General features: G+C 48.9%; 1 protein-coding gene across 3 annotated transcripts in view; it reads left to right on the forward strand.

Moving 5' to 3' along the window:
* Nucleotides 1-24473, forward strand: part of NARS2 (asparaginyl-tRNA synthetase 2, mitochondrial) — an 803364-nt gene that overhangs the window by 516657 nt on the left and 262234 nt on the right. For all 3 annotated transcript variants that reach the window (XM_069639926.1, XM_069639928.1, XM_069639927.1), the window contains exon 10: nucleotides 13735-13801. In XM_069639926.1, coding sequence (XP_069496027.1) covers nucleotides 13735-13801 — 67 coding nt within the window. The remainder of the gene's footprint in view (nucleotides 1-13734; nucleotides 13802-24473) is intronic.

Genomic DNA, 24473 nt, shown 5'->3' on the forward strand with positions numbered 1-24473 from the left:
GTTATGCTCCCAACAAGGCAGAGGGCCTTGCAAGACAAATGGATGGGACCCTTCAAGGTTGTGGGAAAACTTGGAGAGGTCAACTATCTGGTGGATCTGGGCAGACCCAGGGAAGCTCCTAGAGTCTTCCACACCAACCGACTAAAAGCCTACATCTCCAGACCTGATGTAGGAGCCTTGCTCCTAGCTTCAGCTGCAGAGGAGGAAGAGAGTGAATCTCTCCCTGATCTCCTCAGAGGTGTACCTTTAGATGAAAAAGTTGAAGGAGTCAATCTCTCTTCAGACCTGACACCTGAGCAACAAGAGGAGTGCAAATCTATGTTAAATCAGTTTGCCTCCCTGTTCTCACTGTCACCAGGCTTGACCCCTTGGGGCCAGCATGAGATACTCACTGGTGACTGTCTGCCAGTCAAAAGCAGAGGATACAGAATGTCGGAACATATCAGAGCCCACATCAAAGGAGAGGTCAAGAAGATGCTTGATCTCGGGGTAATAGAGCCCTCTACTAGTCCATGGTCTAGCCCAGTTGTGTTAGTACCAAAGGCAGGATCCAAAGACTTGAGATTCTGTGTGGACTATAGAGCTCTAAATGCAGTCACCAAGACTGATGCCCACCCTTTGCCCAGGACAGATGAGTTGGTGGATAAACTTGGTGCAGCCAAGTACCTCAGCACATTTGACCTGACGTCAGGCTATTGGCAAATAGCCCTGACAGACCATGCCAAGGAGAAAACTGCATTTTCGACCCCAGTTGGCTTGTACCAGTTTAAGGTCATGCCTTTTGGACTAAAAAATGCACCTGCCACATTCCAAAGGATGGTGAACCAGGTTCTGGCTGGGATGGAAGATTTCTGCATGGCATACTTGGATGACATTGCAGTCTTCAGCCACTCCTGGGAAGAACATGTGAACCACCTAGGACATGTGTTGCAGGCTCTGAAACAGGCCCATTTGACAATCAAAGCCAGTAAGTGCCAGATTGGTCAAAGTAAAGTGGTCTACCTTGGACATGAGGTAGGAGGTGGAGAAATAAGGCCTTTGCCCAGCAAGATTGAAGCTGTGCAAAATTGGACAACACCAACTACTCAAACCCAAGTGAGAGCTTTTCTAGGCCTCACTGGGTATTACAGGAATTTCATTGAGAACTATGGGACCATAGCTTCTCCACTGAATGTAATCTCCTCTCCCAAATTCCCTAAGAAGGTAAAATGGAATGAGGAGTGCAATCAGGCCTTTGAAAAACTGAAGAGAGCTCTTTGCCAGGCTCCAGTATTGAGAGCTCCTGACTACCACCAACCTTTCATTGTACAAACTGATGCTTCCAATGTAGGTATAGGTGCAGTTCTAAGCCAACTGGATGAGAAGGGTAGGGAGCACCCCATTTGCTTCATCAGTAGGAAACTGAAGGATCCTGAGACAAGGTGGGCAACTATCGAAAGAGAATGCTTTGCTATTGTGTGGGCACTGAAGAAGTTTAGGCCATACTTGTATGGTTCTACTTTTGTTATTCAGACTGACCACCAACCCTTGAGATGGTTAATGCAAATGAAAGGGGAAAATCCAAAACTATTGAGATGGTCAATCTGCCTGCAAGGGTTTGATTTCACCATTGAGCACAGGTCAGGGTGTCACCATCAAAATGCTGATGGACTCTCTAGGATGTATATCATCGACTAGAGGTATGAGGTTCATCCAGGAGTGGATTAAATCCTCCTGTCCCTTAGTCTGGGGGGGGCGAGTGTTAGGGAGAATTCTCTGGTTAGGCTGAATTTCCCTACCTAGTGAGTCCCCCAGCAGCTTTGCTGGATTTCTGGGGTTTAATTTTTTTCTCCTGCCAAGAGTGAGACTCTTTTACCCTCACTCTTGGACATGTTGAAGTGTGTTTTCTTGGTTAAACCTTGTGTTGAATGGGCTATGGGGTCTTTTACTCCATAGGGCCTCATGTATTTTTGTGATGTGGGTCACACAGCACCCTCTGTGCCGTGACCCAGGGGTGTCCTAGGGACTCCCCAACATAGACTCCATACCCTGGGACTGACTACTGTCTCCCAGGGCATGTAAAGTCACCAAAGACTTTGCTAGTCTTGAATCCTGAACAGAACCAGTACAAACCATCATATTGTGGACGTACTGGCTGGGGCAATTCGATTGCCCCAGGGTCTGTTAGTCGAGGGGGCACGTCTCCGTCCCCCCTGATCGAGTTTTGGCTGGTGGCAGTGGAAACTACTTTTTATATTCGACCGCGAATATTTCCCTATGGGATTTCCCATTGTTTTAGGCTAACACATTTAATTATTTATTTACGGTAGCCTTAAACATACCGCCGGTTTATATATTTATTTTTATAACTCCGGTTGGGACTTTTTGCCAAAACTTGATTCTAAAATGGCGTTGGTGTTCGCCTCTGTAACTCTGACCCAAAGTGGAGCCCTTTGTTCCACTTTTGGCGGGCTTCTCCACAGAAGCCCTCCAAAGTGGTGCCACTCTGTCTGGGGTACTTAGGAGGGGTGGAGGGGGATTTAGGCACCCTGGACTGAGTTACCTTGGTAACTCAAGTCGCACTCCGTCCTGATTGGCCCAAGTGGTGAGCCGCCCGGCTCACCACTTAGCATGTTTGAGTGACAGCTAGGCTGGGTGAATGGGGGTTTGCTGCATAAAAGCAGGGCTTTGGGGACTGGGACTTCAGAAGTCGCCACAGGACCAAGAATCCGACGAGGGAAGAGCTGAGCCGACCTGCTTCGACGACACCACCCGGTGGAGCCCTGCTGAACCGTCTCACCACTTTTTCCCGACGACCGAGGAGAACTCTTAACGGAGTGGCTCCTTCCCTTGACTGGTGGGGACAACCAGTTTTCGCCTTCTTTCCGTCCTTTTGAGGTATCTCGTGGCCGCCTTGCCTGTGCCAAGCACCCCGGCATCCGGAATACCACACTTTACCCCCATACCGCGAAAGTCGGTACCAACCCTTTAACCGGAGGACTCCGCGGCTGGTTTCTTCCCGGGCAGTGCTACGACCTTTCTCTTCTGCTCTTCAGCGAGATATTCTTCTCCCCTGACCGACGTCGAGCCTTGCTGTCGCTGCCTGGAACAACTGCCCCCGCTGGAGGATCCTTTCCGCTTAAGGTACTGTGTTCCGCCTGGCTTCCCTTGCTACCGACTGTACGGGGTAGATTTAGTCCCCGGCTTTCGAACCTGGGAGTGCCTGGGACACTTTGGCTAAACTTTCTGAGCCACTCTAAACTCTTTTTGACTCTTTGCAAGACTTTGAATCTCTAACTAACAGTGTGATCTTGGGCACATTTTCGCTCCGGCTACTCTAAGAGTGGGCCCTGCCTAGTGACTTTTGCTCACCTGTGACTTTATTCTTCTTTAAGCCTATTGCAAGTGTTCTGGACCTTAGAGTGGTGTGTCTAACCTATTTCTGCTTTTTCTCTCCCTTTCTTGGAAACTACTAGAGTGTCATCTAACGTTAAGCACTCACCTCTGTTTTAATTAAGTGGTGTTAACCTAGAGTTGTCTAGATAGGAGAAAGGATTGAATTTACTTTCAGTATAACTGTGTTGAAGTGCTTTTACTATATTTTTGCTAGAGTGTTTTTAACTTATGTGTATTTTAAATAAATAACTATATACTTTTGAAACCAAGCTCTGGTCAGTGTTTGCTTGTGCTATTGTGTTTTGGTACATATTGTGTATACTTTACATACTGCCTAACTCTTCTTGAGAGAAGTCTGACTGCTCAGCCACAGCTACCAGGTAAATCTGGGTGGTACAGACTGCTACCAAAGGGGTTTACTGCTCTACCTGTAGTCTTAAATCTTTTGCAGTGTTCCCCAAGGGAACTGCACAGGTTTCTGCCTAACAGTCCCAACAGTTTTGTTTGATTCCAAAGAGTCTCTGGTACTGAGCTAGTTGGTTCTCTAAAGGTGTGGATGAGGGCATCTTTGAGGTTCCTACCTCTTTTGATGATGAAGCGTGGTGTTTTCAAAGTGGTTTCACCTACATTCAGAATCGGCCAAAGCTTGAGTATTTCTCTTTTTATTTTATTAACCATAGGGGAGTAGGTGAATACTGCTGTAATTCTGTCATCTGCACTGGTATTTTCATGTTGCTCCAGAGTAGAGTCCCTCGGGATGTTTCTTGCTCTTTTTCTAGCTCGTTTAATGATTTGTTTAGGGTACCCTCGGTTCCATAGTTTTTTAGTTAATTGGACTGCTTGCTGATCCTAATCCGCCCTGCTAGTACAGTTCCTGCAGTACCTGAGAAATTGTCCAAAGGGCAAATTCTGCTTCAGGCTAGCTGGATGGAAACTTGAAAAAGTCAGTAAGGAGTTCCTGTCTGTTGGTTTCCTGAACACGCAAGTTGAAACTACATTGTTCCTTATTTCTAGTCTCAGGTCCAAGAAGTGTACAGAAGTGCGGCTATGTGTTTATGTAAATGTCAGGTATGGATTCTGTTGGTTCAGCCAGGAGATAAATGCCGTCGGATCTTGTTCCGTGCCTTTGAATATCATCAGGATATCATCAATGTATCTGGCCCAGAAGATGATGTAACTGTCCAAGGATTAGTGTCATGATAAATTGTTCTTCAAATTCCGCAACGTATAAATTCGCTAAGCTTGGTGCAAATGTTGCACCCATTGCGCTACCTTGAGATCTGTTCATAGAAAGTATCTCCATACAGAAAATAGTTCTTTATGAGGGCAATCTCTGCTAGTTGCATTATAAGATTTACTGGAGTTCTTACTGTTCGTAATACCTTTTCAACGGCCTTCAGAGTTGCCATCTCTGGAATTTTAGTATAAAGTGCTTCAATATCCATAGTCACCAGTATATTTTGTTGTGGATCAAAAGGACGTTCTTTCAGGAGGTTCAGTACTGCAGTGGTGTCCTTCAGGTGCGACCTCATCCTACATACCATGGGCCTTAGCAAGAAGTCTACAAATTCTGAGAGTGGCGCTAGGATAGATCCAATACCAGACACAATGGGTCTGTCAGGTACAGGTCTTCTCTCTTTATGTACTTTTGGCAGTGCATAGAATGACAGTCTTCTAGGCGCTTTGGGGTTGAGGAATTCATATTCCTTTGCGCTTACGTATCCCTCAGTTATGGCTTCCTCCAGTATGGGTGTCATCAATTTCTGTATGTCTTCAGTTGGATCTTTGCCTAGCCGTCTGTAACTGGTCCGGTCGTCCAGGAGTGTTAGGACCATCTTATCGTAATCTTCTGTGTCTTGGGACCCTAAGTGCAAGACATAGTATGAAAAAGTAATTACAGATGGAACAAGGGTCTGGGAAACCCAAATACAGAGAAGTTATTACAATCAGAATGCAAACAATAAAAGTGCCGGCAGGATAGTGAACCAGGTGTGCTATACTAAATAAAGAAGCCATAAAACAAACCTCTATAGTACCTGGCAGGATAGTGAACCAGGTCCACCTTAAAAATAGCAGAGAATTGCGAAAGCCTAAGAAGGCCAAAAGAAGAAACCATACCCTTGGCATTGTTAATTGTGAAAGCCTAAGAAGGCCAAGGGAAGAAACCATACCCCTTGGCAATGTGTCTGGTCCTCTCAAGACTAGATTACTGTAACAGCTTCTCCTTAATCTACCTCTCTCCTCCCTTGGCCCTCTAGACCTAATCCAGAATAGGACTGCAAGACGTATCTTTGGCCTCAAGCCCAGGGACTGCATCTCTCCAGCCTTAAAATCTCCCCACTGGCTCACGGTGGTTGCAAGTTGCACATTCAAGACCCTTTACATCATCCACAAGGCTTTCTGGGGCCTGGGACCTCGCTACATCCAACTCTTTTTCCCTAAATACCTCCCTGCTAGAGTCTTTCAGTCCTCTAACTCCAACTCTCTGCACATTAGACATTTCTCCAAGCAGAGAGTGGGGGTAGATCTCTCTCTTCGGCAGGAGCCTCCCTTTGGAATGGCCTGCCTGCCCCGTCTTGAGCTGGGTCTCGTTAAGTTCTGGAAGCTTCTCAAGACCTTACTTTTCTCCTCCTCCTTCCCTTTCCCCCTCCCCTGCTAGTCTCCTCCAGCCGCTGCAACTGGTTGTCTGTGTTCCCTTATGATTCTTACTGGGGTCAGGCCTTCCTTTGACCAATCTCCCCCCTGCACCACTTCCTACCAGCACTTGCCCTTGGGCTTCCTTCACTGACCAGCTTTCTGAGGCTGGTCCTCACCCATCCTTGCACTTCACCCTATCCCATGTTTTCTCCCTGGCACTTGCCCTTCTGGGCACCCTTTAGCTCTTGCCCTGCCCTGGGCCCACTCTCTCCAGCACTTCTCCCTCTTCCCATCTCATCCCTTCACCCTGTTCTTCCCCCCCTTGCCCCTTTATACTGCACTTGCACAATCTGAATGTGACAAGGCCTAGTAGGACCTTTATTGTTGTATTTTCTCTTGCCCCTCTCACCTTTTTTTTCTTTTGTCGCTTGGAAACACTTTCTGCTGCATAGACGCCATATAAATGTTCAATAAATAAATACAATTGTGAATTGTGAAAGCCTTAGAAGGCCAAGGAAAGAAGCCCTACCCCTTGGTATTGTGAACTATTTAAGCCTAAGCAAACCAAGGGAAGAGCTACACCCCTTGGCATTGTGAATTGCGAAAACCTAAGTAGGCCAAGAGAAGGGCCATACCCCTTGGCATTGGGAACTGTGAATAGCCAGGGGGGAGGGAGCTATTCCCTTGTATTGTGAATAGAATAAGTACTTTGAAGAGACTTTCTTTATTTTGCCTACTATTGACGGAGGAATCCTCCAAGAAGACTGTTAGAACATTTTGTTTATATAATCTGAAAAACACACCTCATCACAAGGTGAATACAACAGTCCTCTTGGAGGATTCCTCCGTCAATAGTAGGCAAAATAAAGAAAGTCTCTTCTGGATTAAGTAGATCCTCGTTCTCCAGCATGGGGTCTGGCATGGATTCACATGCTCATGAATATTCCCCGTCGTCAGGCTGGGAATCCTCGGTAAAGAAAAAACCAGTATCAGTTTCGTTTCTGATCTGTTTTTCGTAGTAGCAACCAATCACTGATCTCTGCGTCATACTAACCACAGCCAATGACTGCTCTCTACCTAAGCCCCGCCTCTGGCAGCCATCTTCAGATTTTTACTGCACTTTCAAGTGTTGGGATCCTCGTGCTATTGCTCTCGAGCGTTAGTGCTATTTTTTCATGTTTTTTCTCAAAAACTTCAATTTTTTCGGTCAAAAAGAGCCTCAAGCTCCACCGATTCTTCATCCGATCAACGGGGACCCGTGTCGGATTTGTCTACGCCCCTCAAGGGTGAAGATTTCGTCGAGCTACGCTTTTGGAGGACTCCAGAAGTTTCTCAGGCCCATCTCGGACATGGCCCAGGAGAAGGGAAGCTCAACGCCCGGAAAGCTGTTCAGGGTCTGCCCTGGATGCCAGCTTCAGAATGTCTTTAAGGAGGACGAACACTCCTTTTGTCTTTACTGCCTACATGAGGACAAGACGCACGTGGAGAAGGACTGTGCGTTTTGCGGCAAAATGTCGGAGCGGACCATGAAGGACCGCCATCAACGTCTCGCCAACTGGCTGGAAGGGAAGAGCCCGTCAGGCGAGAAGAAGAGGAAGAAATCCGAGCGGTCTTCTAAGACCTTTGAGGACGCCCCGGCGACGGGGGTCCAACACAAGGCCAAGCACTGCGAGTCCGCTGGCACCGGGAGCGCCGAACGGTCGGGCTCTACGGGCGCCAGGCAGGGCGCATCCTCCCCGGCAACATCAACCACGAGCCAACGCTCTGGTTCGGGTAAGAGAAAGGCCGAGCACCCGGCGAAGCTCCTGGAGAGGCCCCGGTCGAGCTCGAAGGCCCCATCGGAGGGAGAGCGAGGCAGTGCCCCCCCCAAGGAGAAGGCGGTGAGCGCACCTAAGGTGGTGAAAGCCTTAATCCATCCTGCCAAGGCCTCTATCGAGACAGTCGCGGCGGCCCTGGCTCAGCCTGTGGAGGCTACACCAGTGGTGGCGACCTCGGGGCTCAGAGTCTCCCTGCCACCGCGGAGGGAGTCCTCTTTTATGCCCATCGGCAGGACCCCCGTGAAACCTCCGACGGAGAAGAAAAAGGGGGGGCAGGAGGTCGTCGTGGATTCGGCCTCAACCTCTGAGGAAGAGCTGATCGAGGTCTTAAGCCACGGCATTGGCGTGGAAGAAGACCAGCCCGTCGGGAGGGATCCCGACGTAGGAGACGACGATATCGTCGAGGGTGCCGACGGGGCCCCTGACCGCCCGTCGGACTCCCCTCAACCAGCGCCGCAAGACAACTCGGCGGCCATTTTGTTGGCTATACAGTCCTTATGCTCGGAGATAAGGACGAGACTGCCGTTACCACCAGCGGAGGAACCGCTCCCGACGGGGGACCCGGAGCCAGGCCCTTCTGGGAGCTCTCCCCCCCTAGAGAAGAAGGATTCACCCTCCACCTCCTTTTCAGCCATCGCGCCCTGTTCAGCCCTCCTCCCCGTCCACGACTCGTGGGGATGATACGGGGACTGACACGGCCGCGACGGGTACGGACGACGAGGTTTACGACGAGGATCTGCCGTCGTCACCTCCCACCCGGGCTTCCCCGCCCGACGAGATTGGATCGTTTCACTCCATGATCGCCAAGGCATCCGAGCTCTTCCAGCTCTGCCCGGAGGAGAAGAAGAAGGAAGGTTCCTTTATCAACGGTGCGAGGCCAAGAGGAAGACGGTCCTCTCCGTGTCTCTACTGGACGATATTTGGGATGAGGGCCTCGCCCTCCTCAAGAACCCATCCACGACGCCGGCTAGAAGGGATCGGTACGAGAAGAAGTACCGGGTCCCGGACGCGGCCCCCTTGTGCCTCCGGGCACAGCCGACCCCGGACTCCGTCGTCTCCGTGGCCACCAGGAAGAAAGTGGGGGGGGGTGCGGCCTCCACGTCGACTTCCCCGTCGGACGGCGAGGGAAAGAAATTGGATACGATGGGACGCAGGGTCATCTCGTCTGCAGCGACGACGATTAAGGCGGCCAACGCCTTGGCTATCGTAGCCCGCTACGACAGGGAGCTGTGGTACAAACTGGCCCCCCAGCTGGACTTCCTACCGGATGACAAGAGGGCGGATGCCCTAGTGATCTGGCAGGAAGGTGAGGTGGCGTCGGACCACGCCATTACGATTGCGAAGGACATCGCCGACACTGGATTTTGCCAGTTGGGCAACGGCGTGTGCCTTAGGCGGCGTGGATGGCTCAAGGCTACTGACTTCCGTCAAGACGTGCAGACCAGAGTCTTGGACATGCCGTTCGATGGAAACAACCTGTTTGGGAAAACAGTGGACGATTCCCTTCAAGCCATCAAAGCAGACACGGAGACGGCCCAGGCTCTTGGGGTTCTCCAGCAACGGCGGCCGCCCTTTCGGAGCGGCGGAGGCAAGGGTGCCTCCAAAGGTTCCGGTGGCGGATTTTCCACCTACCGTCAAGCGGCCCGTTCGTCGTCGCAGGAAGCTTACAGGGGACGAGGCAAGTCAGGCGGACCCCGCCGTCGTCGCCAAGGAGGTCAAGGCGGCAAAGCCTCGTCGAAGCAGGACTGAACCGGCCGTGGGGTCGGGCCCCCACCGAAGCACCCCGGTGGGAGGCCGGCTGGCGAGCTTCGTCAGCGTGTGGGAGTCCATCTCCACCGACCGTTGGGTGCTGGACGCCCTAGCCCAGGGTCACGCGCTCGAGTTTCAAAGAAGGTGCCCGCACGTCCCCCCTGTGGCCAGGAAAGAACTTCACGTCCCTCAACTTCTCTTGGAGGTAAAGGCGATGCTCAGGAAGGGCGCCATCGAGCTCGTCCCAAAGAGGCTTCGGGGCTCCGGAGTTTACTCAAGATACTTCCTCGTGAAGAAGAAGACGGGAGGATGGCGTCCCATCCTGGACCTACGACGACTGAACAAATTCATCAAGGCACAGAAGTTCCGGATGGTCACACTCAAACACGTCCTGGGTCAGCTGGAGGAGGGCGATTTCCTGTCGTCGTTGGATTTGGAGGATGCCTACTTCCATATTCCCATCCTAAAGGGACACCGAAAGTTTCTCGGGTTCGTGGTCCAAGGGCGTCACTATCAGTTCAGAGCCCTTCCCTTCGGACCAAGGTCGGCACCCAGGGTGTTCACCAAGTGCCTCGCACCGGTGGCGGCGCAGCTGCGCCGAGAGGGGATCCACGTCTACCCCTACCTGGACGACTGGCTCATCCGAGCCAAGACGAGGGAACTCACCGTGGAGCACACGGCAAGGACCGTCCAACTTCTCACGGACCTGGGATTCTCCGTAAACTATGCCAAGTCCCACCTGGTGCCCACGCAAGACGCACTGTTTCTGGGAGCAAAGCTCGACACAGTGTCGCTTCTGGCCTCCCCGTCGGAGGAAAGGGCGAGGGCCATTCTGGGCAAGGTGCAGCGGATGCTGGTTGCGGACGCGGCCTGAGTGAGGTCCATCAAGTCCCTCCTCGGAATGATGTCTTTTTGCATTTACCTCATCCCCCTGTGCAGGCTCCGGATGCGCCCGGTGCAGGAGTTCCTGGACGCGCGCTGGATCCAGATGACGGGCAGCTTCGAGGAGAGGATCACACTCGACGAGAGTTTCCGACGAGCGATCCGGTGGTGGGGCACCCGCGCACATCTGACGGCGGGCATGGACTTCCAGACCCCCGGCCGCCAGGAGACAGTGACCACGGATGCCTCCCTGGAAGGGTGGGGAGCGCACACCGAGAATCTGCACGCGAGAGGCCTTTGGCTCCCGACGGAGAAGGCCCTCCATATCAACGTCCTGGAGCTCCGTGCAGTGTTTTGGGCCCTCAGGTCCTTCCTTCCGTCCCTCAAGGGCAAGGTGGTGAGGATCTTCACCGACAACACCACCACCATGTTCTACATCAGGAAGCAGGGCGGAACCAGGTCCCCAGCCCTGTCCAGGGAGGCGCAGGATCTGTGGCATTGGGCCGTCGCCCAAAGGATGTTTCTGGTGCCGTTTCATCTGGCAGGGATAAACAACACCATCGCCGACTCACTCAGCAGGGAGCTGCGCTCGTGCTACGAGTGGGAACTACGACAGGATCTAGTGGACAGCCGCTTCCGACGGTGGGGCACACCCCAGATCGATCTGTTCGCGACGGCGACAAACTCCAAGTGCCGGAGGTTCGCCAGCAGGTTTCCCCAGCCGAGGAGCATGGGCGATGCTTTCTCGTTCCCCTGGGAGGGCCTGTTCCTATACGCGTTCCCTCCATTGCCATTGCTGATCCGGCTCATCAACCAGCTCAAGAGGTCCCGGTGCAGGATGATCCTCGTCGCACCTGCGTGGCCGAGGCAGATATGGTTCCCGGACCTTCTGGATTTGTCAGCGTCCCCGTCAATCAAGCTGCCAGTGGACGCGGATCTGCTCTCCAGGGAAGGAGGCGCCATCCTCCATCACAACCCGAAGTCGCTGAACTTGCAGGCCTGGCTCCTGCAGCGTTAGAGTTTGGAGGATACGACATACCGGCCGACTGCAGAGAGGTTCTTGCAAAGGCCAGGGCGTTGTCAACTCTTAAATGCTACGGACACAAATGGAAGAGGTTCTCTGTCTGGTGCCACGCACAGAAGATTGACCCTCTGCGGATTACGGCTCCCCAAGTACTGCCGTACCTACTGACGCTGGCCAAAGCTGGACTGGCGCATGCGTCCATCAAGATTCATCTTGCTGCGATCTCCCGATACACCAGAACCACGGGGCGGACGTCCTTGTGGTCTCATCGTCTGGTGAAAGAGTTCATGAAGGGACTGTTCAGATCGTTCCCGCTGGTGAAGGCTCCGGCCCCGGCGTGGGAGCTCAACGTGGTGCTGACCAAGCTCATGGGACCTCCGTTCGAGCCTCTGCACTCGGCCCCGTTGAAGTTCTTGTCGTGGAAAACAGCGTTTCTTGTGGCCATCACCTCCACACGACGGGTGGGAGAGATCCAGGCCCTTTCCTGCAAGGCCCCGTACTTGACTTTTCACGACACGGGGGTAGTGCTCAGGATGCACCCCTCCTTCATGCCCAAGGTGCCGTCGGACTTCCACCTCAACGAACCCTTGGTGTTGTCTGTTTTCTTCCCGTCGCCTTCGTCGCCGGCTGAGAGGACTTTGCACTCGCTGGATGTGGCTAGAGCGCTGAAGTTCTACGTGGACCGCACGAAGGGTTTTCGGAAGACGTCACAACTCTTTGTGAACTTTGGACCTGTCAATCAGGGGAAGGCTCTCTCGAAGGCTTCCATTTCCAGATGGCTCTCCGGCTGTATCATGTACTGTCATCGGTTGGCAAACCGACCCCTGCCTGGCCGTCCGAGAGCCCATTCCACCAGAGCGATCGCAGCTACCACGGCGTTCCTATCTGGTGTGCCCTTGCTGGACATCTGCAGGGCTGCTACGTGGAGGTCGACGCACACCTTCACGAAATTCTACTGCGTCGATCGGGATTCCAGGGAGGAGTCCAGGGTCGGCCAAGCAGTGCTGCGCAACCTGTTCGCCTAAGGTGAGCCTGGTGAGGAGGTAAGATTTGCTTAATGTTGAGTTTGATGTGATGCTTAATGTTGAGCCTTTGCCACCTCCCGTGGTTGTGCATGTGTGTACTGCTATGTATTCTTTATTCATGAGCAGGTGAATCCATGCCAGACCCCATGCTGGAGAAGGAACAAGTTACTTACCTGTAACTGTTGTTCTCCAGCATGGGTCTGGCATGGATTCACATGCGATCCCTCCCGCCTACCCCTCTGCGGCTCTTCACTTGGTCATACTGCCACTTCACGTGCTACCAAATCTGAAGATGGCTGCCAGAGGTGGGGCTTAGGTAGAGGGCAGTCATTGGCTGTGGTCAGTATGACGCAGAGATCAGTGATTGGTTGCTACTACGAAAAACAGATCAGAAACGAAACTGATACTGGTTTTTTCTTTACCGAGGATTCCCAGCCTGACGACGGGGAATATTCATGAGCATGTGAATCCATGACAGACCCATGCTGGAGAACAACAGTTACAGGTAAGTAACTTGTTCCTTTCTTTTCCTTAGTTTAAGAATGTAAGGGACAGAAATAGGTTTTGACACACGACGGTGAACTATTTGTTTTAGACTGACATTCTGACGAGTATTTAGTTGAGACAGGAAACCGCCTCTTATTGTTAGGGACAGTTAGGGTTTACTGCTTTTATTTGAACCCAAATAAAAGTCTATAACCAGCACAATGCCACCTGTGTGTCGATCTCCTTCCACACCTTTACAGTGCCAGCACGATAATAAAACAGTAAAAATGGTTGATTTGATTCTGCTCTTAGCGCCTAAAACATGTATGTTAGCTTTGCCATCTAGAAAGATTTGATAATAACCTGCATACAATGGAACCTCACACCGCAGGTTTAGGGCATGATCTAGATCAATACCTATTTGCTTCCGCCATTTCCTGATGTCTTATCATGGCTGCTCTCCATGGAACGGCGAAGCTGGCATTTTGCTAGAATATTTTACATTTTAAAATCAAATGCTCCCTAGAAAATATTAGTTTCCCATTACATGTTCCTGGTTTAAAGATTGTGTGCAGGGAAAAAGCAGATTCTTTTTTGTGCAACAGCTTCGTTTAGCGTGTGCTGTTTTTAAATATTGAGCATATTAACTGAATGCCTAAAAACAAATGTCCTTTCTTTCTTAAAAATTCCATGGTATTCAAGTACAAATAACCTGTAACTTTTTGGATTTTTTTTGCAGTATCTCATATACTGAATCCATTGAAGTGTTAAAGAAGGCTGACGATGTATTCACCTTTAAACCCGAGGTTGGTTTCACTTTCGAAATACTATTCAATCTGTATATATAAAGTGAAAATGCGTGGGTTTGTGGCAAAGCGTATCTTCCCTATACAATTCCACACCGTTTCACCAATCTGCACCAAATTTTGCAGATTTACCTGTACCTATGAGGGAATGAAAGCCCGGGCAATGCTGGGTATATCAGCCAGTGCTTTATATGCAAGTGTGCTGCACTTGACTAAATGCACTATTGGTGTTTCCTAAAAAGAATTTTGTTTTTGTATCTATTCGTTATTTTCTAGTGGTGATAATGATAATCCAAAGCGCTTTATAGAGCACATATTTACATACAATACCAACCCAACCGAAATTGGTACTGATTAATTGGTACATTAAAAGATGAATGAACATCTTTGAATCCAGTGGATGTGGTAAATTATAGGCCACAATGCATAAAAAAGGACTTTGCTGTTCAGGCAGTAGTCTTTGTGGAAAATTGCCTGCAAATCGATTCCAGATACTGCTACATGCACTGTAGAAGGAATGCTTCATGGATCTCTTCCCCTTTTCGATTTTGATACCAACATTTCCTATTTGCATGGAATGATGCGTGTTTTTGCTGTTGTATTATTGTATATTATGTGTGATGTTGTTTTCTGGACTTGGTTCAAATAAACATACGATGATGATTGTTGATACCTTGCCCTAGACGGACTGTTAAGATTCAGGGCTTGGAGACTGAGCACAGGGCACAAGAGCTAAAAACATAAATGGGGGACTAATTTGAATAGAGAATCTGCACTTCAGAGAGGACATGATGTCATAGCAATGCAATGCCTGCCCCTTTTAGTAAATGGGCGTGCACTTGGGCCCCTGAGATATATTTACTTGAGTGGCATTAGAACCTGTTTCCTCTTCTGCCAAACGGTGGTATTATGCGCAGATACAAATGAGGACGACATGATGAATTCCATGAAACCAAGTAATGCTGGCAAACAGCTGACTAGTTTTCTGACTTAATGTCACTCCTTAATCATTCACACCTATTTTCCAACAATGTGTAGAGCTTGCAGTTTTTGTTCTGGGAGCCCTACTGGTTGAATCACTGTAATGTACATTTGATCCTATTTTCCCTTTATAGATATAGAACAGCAAGTACCAACATGCAAAGTGATGTGACCTTCATAGCCAGGAATAGCTGAACAGTTTATATATGACGAGGCAACTTGAGGTTTCTGTACACTGTAAGGACTCATGGTGGCAACAGTAAAGACAGACACAATGGAATATGATTCAAGGATGCTAATTTAAACAGTATGCAGGTTGGAAAAACGGCTAATCTAACCTAAATGAAAAATGGGAGCAACCTTCAACCATCAAATGAAAAATAAGGCAATCCTTGTGGCTTTTGGTCAAAATAAAAGTGCCTATGCTAAAAAAAACTATTGCCAGTCCTTACAACTAATATAGAAAGAGTGTGGGATAATGTGTACAATAAAGAAAAGAAGTGTTCACAAATAATAAGTCGGGATGTGCTAGCCAGGGGTCTCCCTTCCCCATGTTTTGATCACAAACAAGGTGCCACTTCTGAGCACAGCACACGCTCAAGCTTTCCCAGCACAATCTGACAGTTCTGCTTGCAGTTATCAGGATCTTCAATGGTTAAGTCTCTTGGCACAAAAAGTCTCTTTCCCTCGAGGACCTGAAGTTTCACACAACAACTTAAAGTTCCTTTCCTGCGGTAGTTAGGGTGATGGTGGCTCACCCCTGGGTCCTTCTCTTCCGGACGCAGACCACTCTCAATTCTCAGCCTCCTTCAGTCAGGTTCGCTATGGCTCTCACTCACACGTTTCCTCCTTTTATATTCACCAGTGTTTGAGTGATGACTTTTCACCCTAGGATCCCCCTCTGCCGGGCTCAGACACTTCTTGACAGATCGCCGCCTTCTGTCGGGTTCACTGTGGCGTCTCACAACACCACTTGGTCCTGTTGTATTCACAGATCTTAATGTCTTTTTGTCCTGGCCACCTGGATGACAGATCACCAGGGACTAGCTAGGGAGACACCTTCAGGTTTTTCACATACCCTTCCTCCATGCGATGTAGCCACATTTGTTTCACAGGGGAACCGGTAAAGAAAATTACATGTTTCCCTGGTCTTTTCCCTTCTGGAGGTCCACTGTGAAACGATAGGGTTGTAGGTCTAGAAACCATCGCATGATTCGAGGGTTGGACTCGTTGCATTGGCTAATCCAAACTAGATTTGAGTGGTCTGTAACAAGTGTGAACTTGCGTCCCAATAGGTAATACCTAAGATGGATAATGGCCCACTTGATGGCTAGGGCCTCTAGTTTCACCACAGAGTCATGTTTTTCACATGGGAACAACTTGCGACTGGTGTGTAGTATGGGATGTTCTAGTCCGTCGCAAATTTGGAGCAGGACGGCGCCTAACCCTGTAACACAGGCGTCTGTCTGTCAATAACCACTAACGCACACTTCTTATTGTCCTACCGTCTTCACCCTTGTACCAGCCCTTATCCTGCATTATACAGTTACTACAATGCCTAGTAGCTGATGAACCGTAACATTGTATATTATGTAATGATTGACCATTCTGATTGTATGTATATATCTCCCAAATAGCTGACCGATGCTAACCCTTCTGCAAATACCTGCCTTGCTTTGTATGTAAATGTGTAACCTTAAGCTGAAAATATTCATGTTTCCTCTGCGCCCTGATACCCATGGGTCTGTCTCGCATTATGAATAAAATAAACAAACAAACAAAACAAACACAAACTCCTTTGAGAAGTCGAGTACCTTCAGGATTGGGTTCTGGCATAAAGTCTGCATTAGGATGTTCTAGCATACCTTGTTGTTCCAATGAAGTTTCTGGGGTTCGGCATTTTTAAGTTTATCTGCCAGCCAGGCCATTTTGTCCGAGAAGTAGGGGCTAAACCTACGGTAGTATCCTATTAACCAGAGGAAAGCTATAAGGTCTCTTTTGATCTTGGGAGTTGGTGTATCCAAGACAGCCTTTACCTTTCATGTTGGGGCTGTACATTCCCTTTCCTACAACGAAGCCAAGGTATTTTACAGCTGATTGGGCCAAACTGCATTTATCTGTATTAGCGGTTACGCTAGCGTTTCTGAGGACGTTTATGATGGTATAAAGCTGGAAGAAATGGTCCTCCCAGGTCTTACTATAAATGACGATATCGTCGATGTAAGCTCCACAGAAATCAGAATAGGGTTGTAGGAATGTATCCATGAGGCGTTGGAACGTAGCTGGCGCACTGCGTAGGCCCAAAAGGAGGATTTTAAACTGGAATAATACTAGGGGTGTTGAGAACGCAGTTTCTTCCTTATCTGGCCCATATTAGGGAACTTGCCAGTACCCCTTGGTTAAATCTAGGGTAGATAGAAAGGTGGCTGCTCCGAGTTTATCAATTAGGTCATCAATGCTTGCCATGGGATAGGCATTGAAGTCCGATATGGCATTAACTTGACAGAGGTCTATGCAAAATCTCCACGAACGGTCAGGTTTAGTGACCAAAACGATAGGAGAGGATCATGGACTCGAGGAGGGCTCAATAATAATGGCTTTCAACTTTTTGTTGATTTCCTCGATCACTATCTGTTTACAGACTTCTGGCAGCCAATAGTGTTTTAAGTCAACCACTTTACCTTTCGTTGTTCGAATATAATGTTATGTGCCTTTTACTCTTCCTCGTTTTTCTGAGAATACATCCGGAAATGAGACCACTACATCTTTTAGATCTTCTCGTTGTTGGATAGATAACGCGGAAGGAATTAAGTCAAAGTGATCTATGTCTTCAGGAACCAGGCCGGCTAGTACTTTGGCATGAGTGGCTGACAGGTTCTCTTTCCTATCCTTCAAGAGGTTTATGTGATAAAAGTGAACTTTCTGTTTTCCGTCTTGTTGATCTATTTCGTACGTGCATGTTACTGTTCGTTCTATTATCTCATAAGGCCGTGCCACTTTTTAATGGTTCCATGTATTTATTCTGTGCACAATATACCCTCGGGCCTGATGGCGCATACAGACAAACACTAAAAAACAATTACAACATAAATAAACATAGAAATAACAAAAAATAAAAATAAAAAACTAATTGGGCGCAGACTGAGATCTAGAAATACAGCATAGGCAACAAGATATAATACAGGATTTACAAATTAAGGAGACTGGATTAGGCTAAATGTGCGCCCAAACACAAAAGAAAGCACTTAGAGACAAGCTTGTTTTCTGAGATGGGTAAGAGGACCAGTACTTTCTGTACTATAGAAAAATATCTTAAATCTACTATTTATCATAACTAGCCTTTTGCTGGCTCTTAGCCTTTCCCATATGAGTACAAACTACATGTGTTTTCGCATTCTAGTGGCGGTTTGTGAGATTGGAATGAGGGCCTCCTCTCATTCTTCCCAGGTTTCCCAGAACATGTCCAAGACATCTCCCGGCTCTCTTCCATAGAGTAACTCAAAGGGAGAGAAATCTGTGGAAGCTTGGGGGGTTTTCCTCACTGCAAATAGTGCCCATGGGATCATTCGTTCCTAGTCTTTTCCCGTCCTTGTCTACCAGTTTCCGTAAAATTTGCTTTAAGGTCTTATTGAATCTTTGTACCAGACCATCGGTTTGGGGATGGTACACAGAAGTTCGTAAGGTGGTAATGTGGAGTAGCTCTTTCACTCCGACCATGAGCTTAATCTTAAAATTCTAACTCTGGTCTGTTAGTATTTCCTTGGAGAAGCCGACCCTAGAGAAATTCAGTAGATGTTTCAGGATCGGCTGAGTGGTATTGTTTCGCATTGGGAATGCCTCAGGATATCGGGTCGCATAATCTACGATCACCAGGACATACTTATTGCCCAATTTAGATGTCTCTAGGGGTCCTACTACGTTCATACCAATTCTCAAAAAGGGGACTTCTCTGATCGGCAGCGGGTTGAGATGGGCAGGTAATGGGGTATGTGGGCTGGTCTGTTGACATATTTCGCATGTCTGTCTGAAAGTTTTTATATCAGCGTGGATACCTGGCCAGTAAAACTTTACACTAATATGCGCCTGGGTTTTAGCTTGTCCTAAATGCCCCCTCATACCCCGGTGAGATGGCAATGTGTGATCTCTAGCAGGACCTTTTGGTGGCTTTTGTATATTACCAATTGTGTTTTTACTAAACCTTCTGTGCAGGTTTCTCTTCTGTAAAGTAACCCTAAGCTTCAGCGGGGGCTGGATCGTTTTGCTGGGCAAAGGATTGGTCGGAGTAGATGGTGGGTTTTTCTCCTTTCCTTTCATCGATGTGAAGAGACTTATCAGCTTCCCCAAAGCCTAAGTTACCTCCTTCTGTGTTATCTGGTTCACGATGAAAGCAAGCTCTTTCCAAAATTCCCTGGGCAATTTGATCTCCCTGACTTACCTCAAAAGGGATTTTGCCATGCTTCTGTAAGAGAACCTTCACATCTCCCTGGAAGTCGGGATCAGTAACGCCTGCTAAGACATCTTTCCCGAACTTCCACACTAAGCCAGATTTTGGGGCTAATCGTATGTAGCACCCCAGAGGGGATATCAAAACCAAGTCCGTACGGATTCCAAGATGGCGGCCGAGCCGGGTAGACGTGTGTGAGCGTAGTTCCGTCCCCCAGCTCGGGCTGCAATAATAAAGCATTCAATAAAGCACTCACTGTGCCCGCTGAAGAACACCCATACTCCATCATACGGCAGGAAGCGAGCACCGGGAAAAGCAAGGACTTACCTCCAGAGGACGGCCCCCCCCGTTCGGCCCCGCCAGCAGGGGATAGTGTGGACCCAGCGACCCGGCCGCCGCACGGCCCAGCAGTGAGGATCCCCCGAAAGAGACCCGGAGCGCAGGAAAACCCCTATGATCCAGCCAGCACCCTGCAGCGGAGACGCGACCACGAGGGAGGGGGACTGCGGTGAACGAAGCGGAGCCTGGCGGGGGCATCGGAGCACACTCCCGGCACGAGTCAGACCGGAGTGGAGGAGTGGGTTCGTGGAAGGCGACAAGCAAGCGGCACATACCCGGACGCGGAAGAGCCCGTGACCGGAGGAACGAGCCATCCAGCGCAGAGGAGCCAGCAGAGGACATGCCTCGGGGGAGAGAGGCAAGCACACCCGGCCCAGCGGTAGGAGCCACATCCATCAGCGACAACCAGAGCGGGGTGGAGAGGGCAGCCGTCGCGAGCAGACCTGAAGCAGACGGCAGAGCCTGGAGGGGCCGCAGGAATCGGGAACCTACAGGTACGAGGCGGGGGGAAGCCCCACAGTAGCTCCAGAAGCGGCAGGGATAAAGCCGCCCGCCCCAATAGACAGTGGCACGGCGCCCCAATATTGGAAGCACACATCCACAACGAACGCAGGCACGGACACAGGAGAGAAGGCCGCGCACTCCCCGGCTCCCCACCCTGCTCCTACATCAATCACCGGACGCGGGCCGGGCCCAAGAGCAGGAAGGCCCCTAGGCCAACCAAGTGACTATCCTCCCACAACTATGAATCCCTCCTACTCAAAAGGACCGGGGGGGCACCCACTCCAAGGCCCACCAAAAGGACACCCACACTCCCCCCGGGACGACCATAAAAGGAACAGACTCCCGCCAAGGGGGGCCACAAAGATAATAGAGGAACCGCAGTAGAGCATAGACGGACAAGGGTAGGGGGGACGTGCAACGCCAAGGAGAGAACCCACAGGGGGATCCTGGACAGACTTTACATAAGGATTCTCCAGAACAACACCGCCTCCCTATAAGAGGAAACAAGCCTGTGCGATCACCAACACACAGGGTGAAAAAAAAGGGATATCCACAACTCCAACAGGTAAAACTCGGTAGAGCGCAGAGAGGCATCGGAGACTGACGGTTTGCATAACACCCACTAGACTTTCATCCCCAAAACAGTGCAAACCTAGATATTAACAATTCAGACCCCAAAGGAACCCACACATGTCAAAACCCAGGACCAGGCACGGATTACAGCGAAAAATAGCAGATCCAAACAAGACCAAGACCTAATCCAAATTTGGGAGGTGGACAAAACCGCGTCCAAGCAGACTAACAAACAGAAAAGTAAAGGGGGAAACGTAGCACATCAGGAAGAGGACACAGAAATGGCTTCGAAAGAAGACATGCAAACTTGGTTTAAGGAATTTCAGGACCAATTCATGTCCTCCACACAGGCGCAGTTCGAAAACATGAAGGGGGAAATGAGACAAGCAGTCCAGGAATTGAAGAGGGACATACAAAACCTAGAGGAGAGAACAGATAATCTGGAAAGGACGGTCCAGAACATAGACGAGGAAACCCTACAGCAAGCAGATGCTCAAGACCGGCTAGCACGACTAGCTATAGAATTAGAATCCCAATGTGAAGATTTGGAAAACAGATCCTGGAGATCAAACATAAGAATTAAGAATGTACCGGAAACGGTGGAGGATAAAGATCTTTGCAAGGCGGTGTAACAGGTGTACAGGGAAATACTCACGGGCAGATTAGGTCCCCGACGGCCGGGAGAACCCGAGGGATGTTCTGGTGGCAATGGCACAGTATACACAAAAGGAGCAAATCCTCAGGAAAGCCAGATCGCTGGAACACATACGAATGAATGGTAAAGAAATACAACTCTTCCAAGACCTAGCACAATCCACGCTCAGAAAGAGAAGAGAAATGCTCCAAGTAACAACATTTCTCACGGAAAAACAAATACGCTACAAATGGACCTTCCCATTGGCCTCCTGTTCACGTGGGAGGATCGACAATTCCGCATCACAACATGCGAGGAAGACCTCAGGATCCTGGGCTGCCAAGAACAAGAAACCGAACCCCCATATGAAAATGAACTTCATAGGCGAAGGAGAGAACCGAAGGGATGGCAAACAGAGAAACGTAGAACGAGACTCCAATCCCGTAGGACAGAGAAAAACTGAATACATCCCGGAAAACCACGACAAAAGTAATAACATCTGGAGGAAGGGACACTAAAAGAAGGAATTAGTTGATAGGGCGGTGACCACACGTAGATGCGGCAGAGCCATGGGAATCTGGTGGAATTTGCAAATCAAGCAGGGTTTAGGACTCCCTGCGAAACGAAAAACCTGAGTTGTTTGAGGGCATGGAGCAAAGGCAGCACGCCCGAGCATCCATAGGGCCCAGTGCCCTCCTCAGGGAAAAAGTTGGGGGGGGGGGGCAAGGAAGGGGGGGAAGTTGAAGGGGACGTTCAAGGGGGAAAAGAGTTAACCACCGGAACTAAACTGCACTACAGCGACCCACACGACGAAACCCATACGAAACGGCACACTCAAAAGGAAGAATGGGGCTGAAAATCCTAACGTATAATATCAGAGGGCTGAACACACCAGTAAAAACGAAAACTTGATACACAGAGAAAAGTACGATATAATAACACTCCAAGAGACATATATACAGAAAAAAAGGAAAGGTCTATTAGGAATAAGAGGCTTCAACCAAATTCTACAATCCAACGACAACGAAAAAAGAAAGGAGTCCTGAAGCATCTATGACCGATAAAAAAGGGAGGTTCCTCTTTGTGATGGCCCAGATAGAAAATCGCCACTTAACCTTAGCAACCTTATATGCCCCAAACACGGGCCAGGACGGTTTTATCAAAGATACGCTGAACAAACTAGAAAACTTTGCAGAAGGAGAAGTGATACTGACAGGTGACTTCAATCTAGCATGGAACCCAATGGAAGACCGCTCAAACCCCAAAAATATCCAACAAGGGACACCCTCATCACAGCTAAAACAGATGATGCACAGACTGGCACTAGAGGACTTATGGCGGAGACTCAGAGGTACAACCCAGGGGTACACGTATTACTCGCACGTCCATAACTCAAGCTCCAGGATCGACTACATCTGGGCCACGGGAACCCTACTAGGAGAGATCCAGGACATCGAAAAAGGCTAAATATCACTGTCAGACCATACTCCACTTTGGATTACTCTTCCAAGAATCTGCAAACGCTCAGGTCTCTGGCACTAGACGTTCCCCAAAGACATCTTACAAGACCCGGTCGCAAAGGAAACGATCAGAGAAAAAAAGAGGACTACTTCAAACTGAATGACACCCCGGAAGTCTCACCATGCACCATCTGGGAAGCCTTCAAAGCAGTGATATGCGGACAAATAATCGCCCTGAAAGCACAAAAAGACAAGATATCATACAAATGGGAATCAGAATTGGAGAAAAAGCTGGAAGAAATGACAAAGAACACATCCCGGAAAACAAAGAGGGCATACCGACGCGTTCAGAGCCAGCTAGACTTACTCAGGACTAAAAGAGCGGAAACGCACTACTACACGCAAAACACTGGTATGCGATGAAATCAAACAAGGCAGATAAACTCCTAGCAAGACAAATTAAAAGGCAAACAGCAAAACCAAATGGTTCACTCATTAAAAGACAAACAAGGGAAAAAGACAACTCAATCAATAGACATCAAAGAGATATTCTGAGATTACTACCAGAAATTGTACACATCACAAAGCCCGAAGGAAGAGGAACAGGAGGCCTTCCTAAAGGAGATATCACTACCAACGATTACGACTGACGAAAAAACAACTTTGGACGAACCGATCACAGCAGAAGAGGTAGCAAAAGCAATTAAAGACTTACCTAAAAATAAATCCCCAGGACCGGACGGCTACATAGCAGCCTTCTATAAAACATACGCGGATACGCTCACACCCATATTAACAAAGCTTTACAACACCTTTAAAGATAAGTCTAATATTGCTCCTTCGATGAACAAAGCAAAGATACTAGTCTTTCACAAAAAAGGGAAAGATCCGGAAAACTTAAGCTCCTACCGCCCAATAGCTCCAATCAACATCGACGCAAAACTCTATACAAAAATACTCGCTAACAGGCTCTCACCCCTACTCCCGAAACTGATTCATCAAGAGCAATCGGGCTTCATCCCAAATAGGAAAACCCATGACAATATCAGAAGAATAGCACATCTTATAGAGAAAGCCGAGATCACGAATATCCCTTCAGCAATATTATCGGTGGATGTGGAAAAGGCATTCGACCGGGTGGAATGGTCAATGCTATTTGCGACGCTAAATAAAATGGGCATGGGAAACGCATACATAAACATGGTGCGAGCCAACTACAATTCACCAATAGCCAGGATATCAGTCAATGGAGAAATCTCAGACCCTATCAGAATTGGAAGGGGCACCAAACAGGGATGCCCTCTCTCACCCCTGCTATACACAATCTTCCTCAAACCACTACTGGCAAAGATCAGAGCTACACCCGACATAAAGGGAATAGAAATGGGAGGGCAGGCACACAAAACAGCGGCATACGTGGACGATATGATGATGACCCTAACAGATCCAATAGAGACACTTCCCCTCCTCATTCAACAGATCGAAGATTACGGTAAAATATCAGGGCTAAAAATAAATAAACAGAAATCGTCGGTAATGGCCCTGGCTGGGAACAAACGAGAGATATACAAGAAAACGAAGGATCTCCACCTACAAACAGCCGAGGACAGGGTGAGATACCTAAGAGTCACCCTGACACCCTCGATTAAGAACTTCTTCTCAGGGAACTACACAAAACTTATAGACAACGTAAAGAAAGATCTAGAGAGATGGAACCCGTTAGCAATCTCCTGGTGG

The sequence above is a fragment of the Ambystoma mexicanum genome, chromosome 7q (assembly GCF_040938575.1).
Source record: "Ambystoma mexicanum isolate Mex_15411 chromosome 7q, UKY_AmexF1_1, whole genome shotgun sequence".
In the NCBI taxonomy this organism is placed as follows: domain Eukaryota; kingdom Metazoa; phylum Chordata; class Amphibia; order Caudata; family Ambystomatidae; genus Ambystoma; species Ambystoma mexicanum.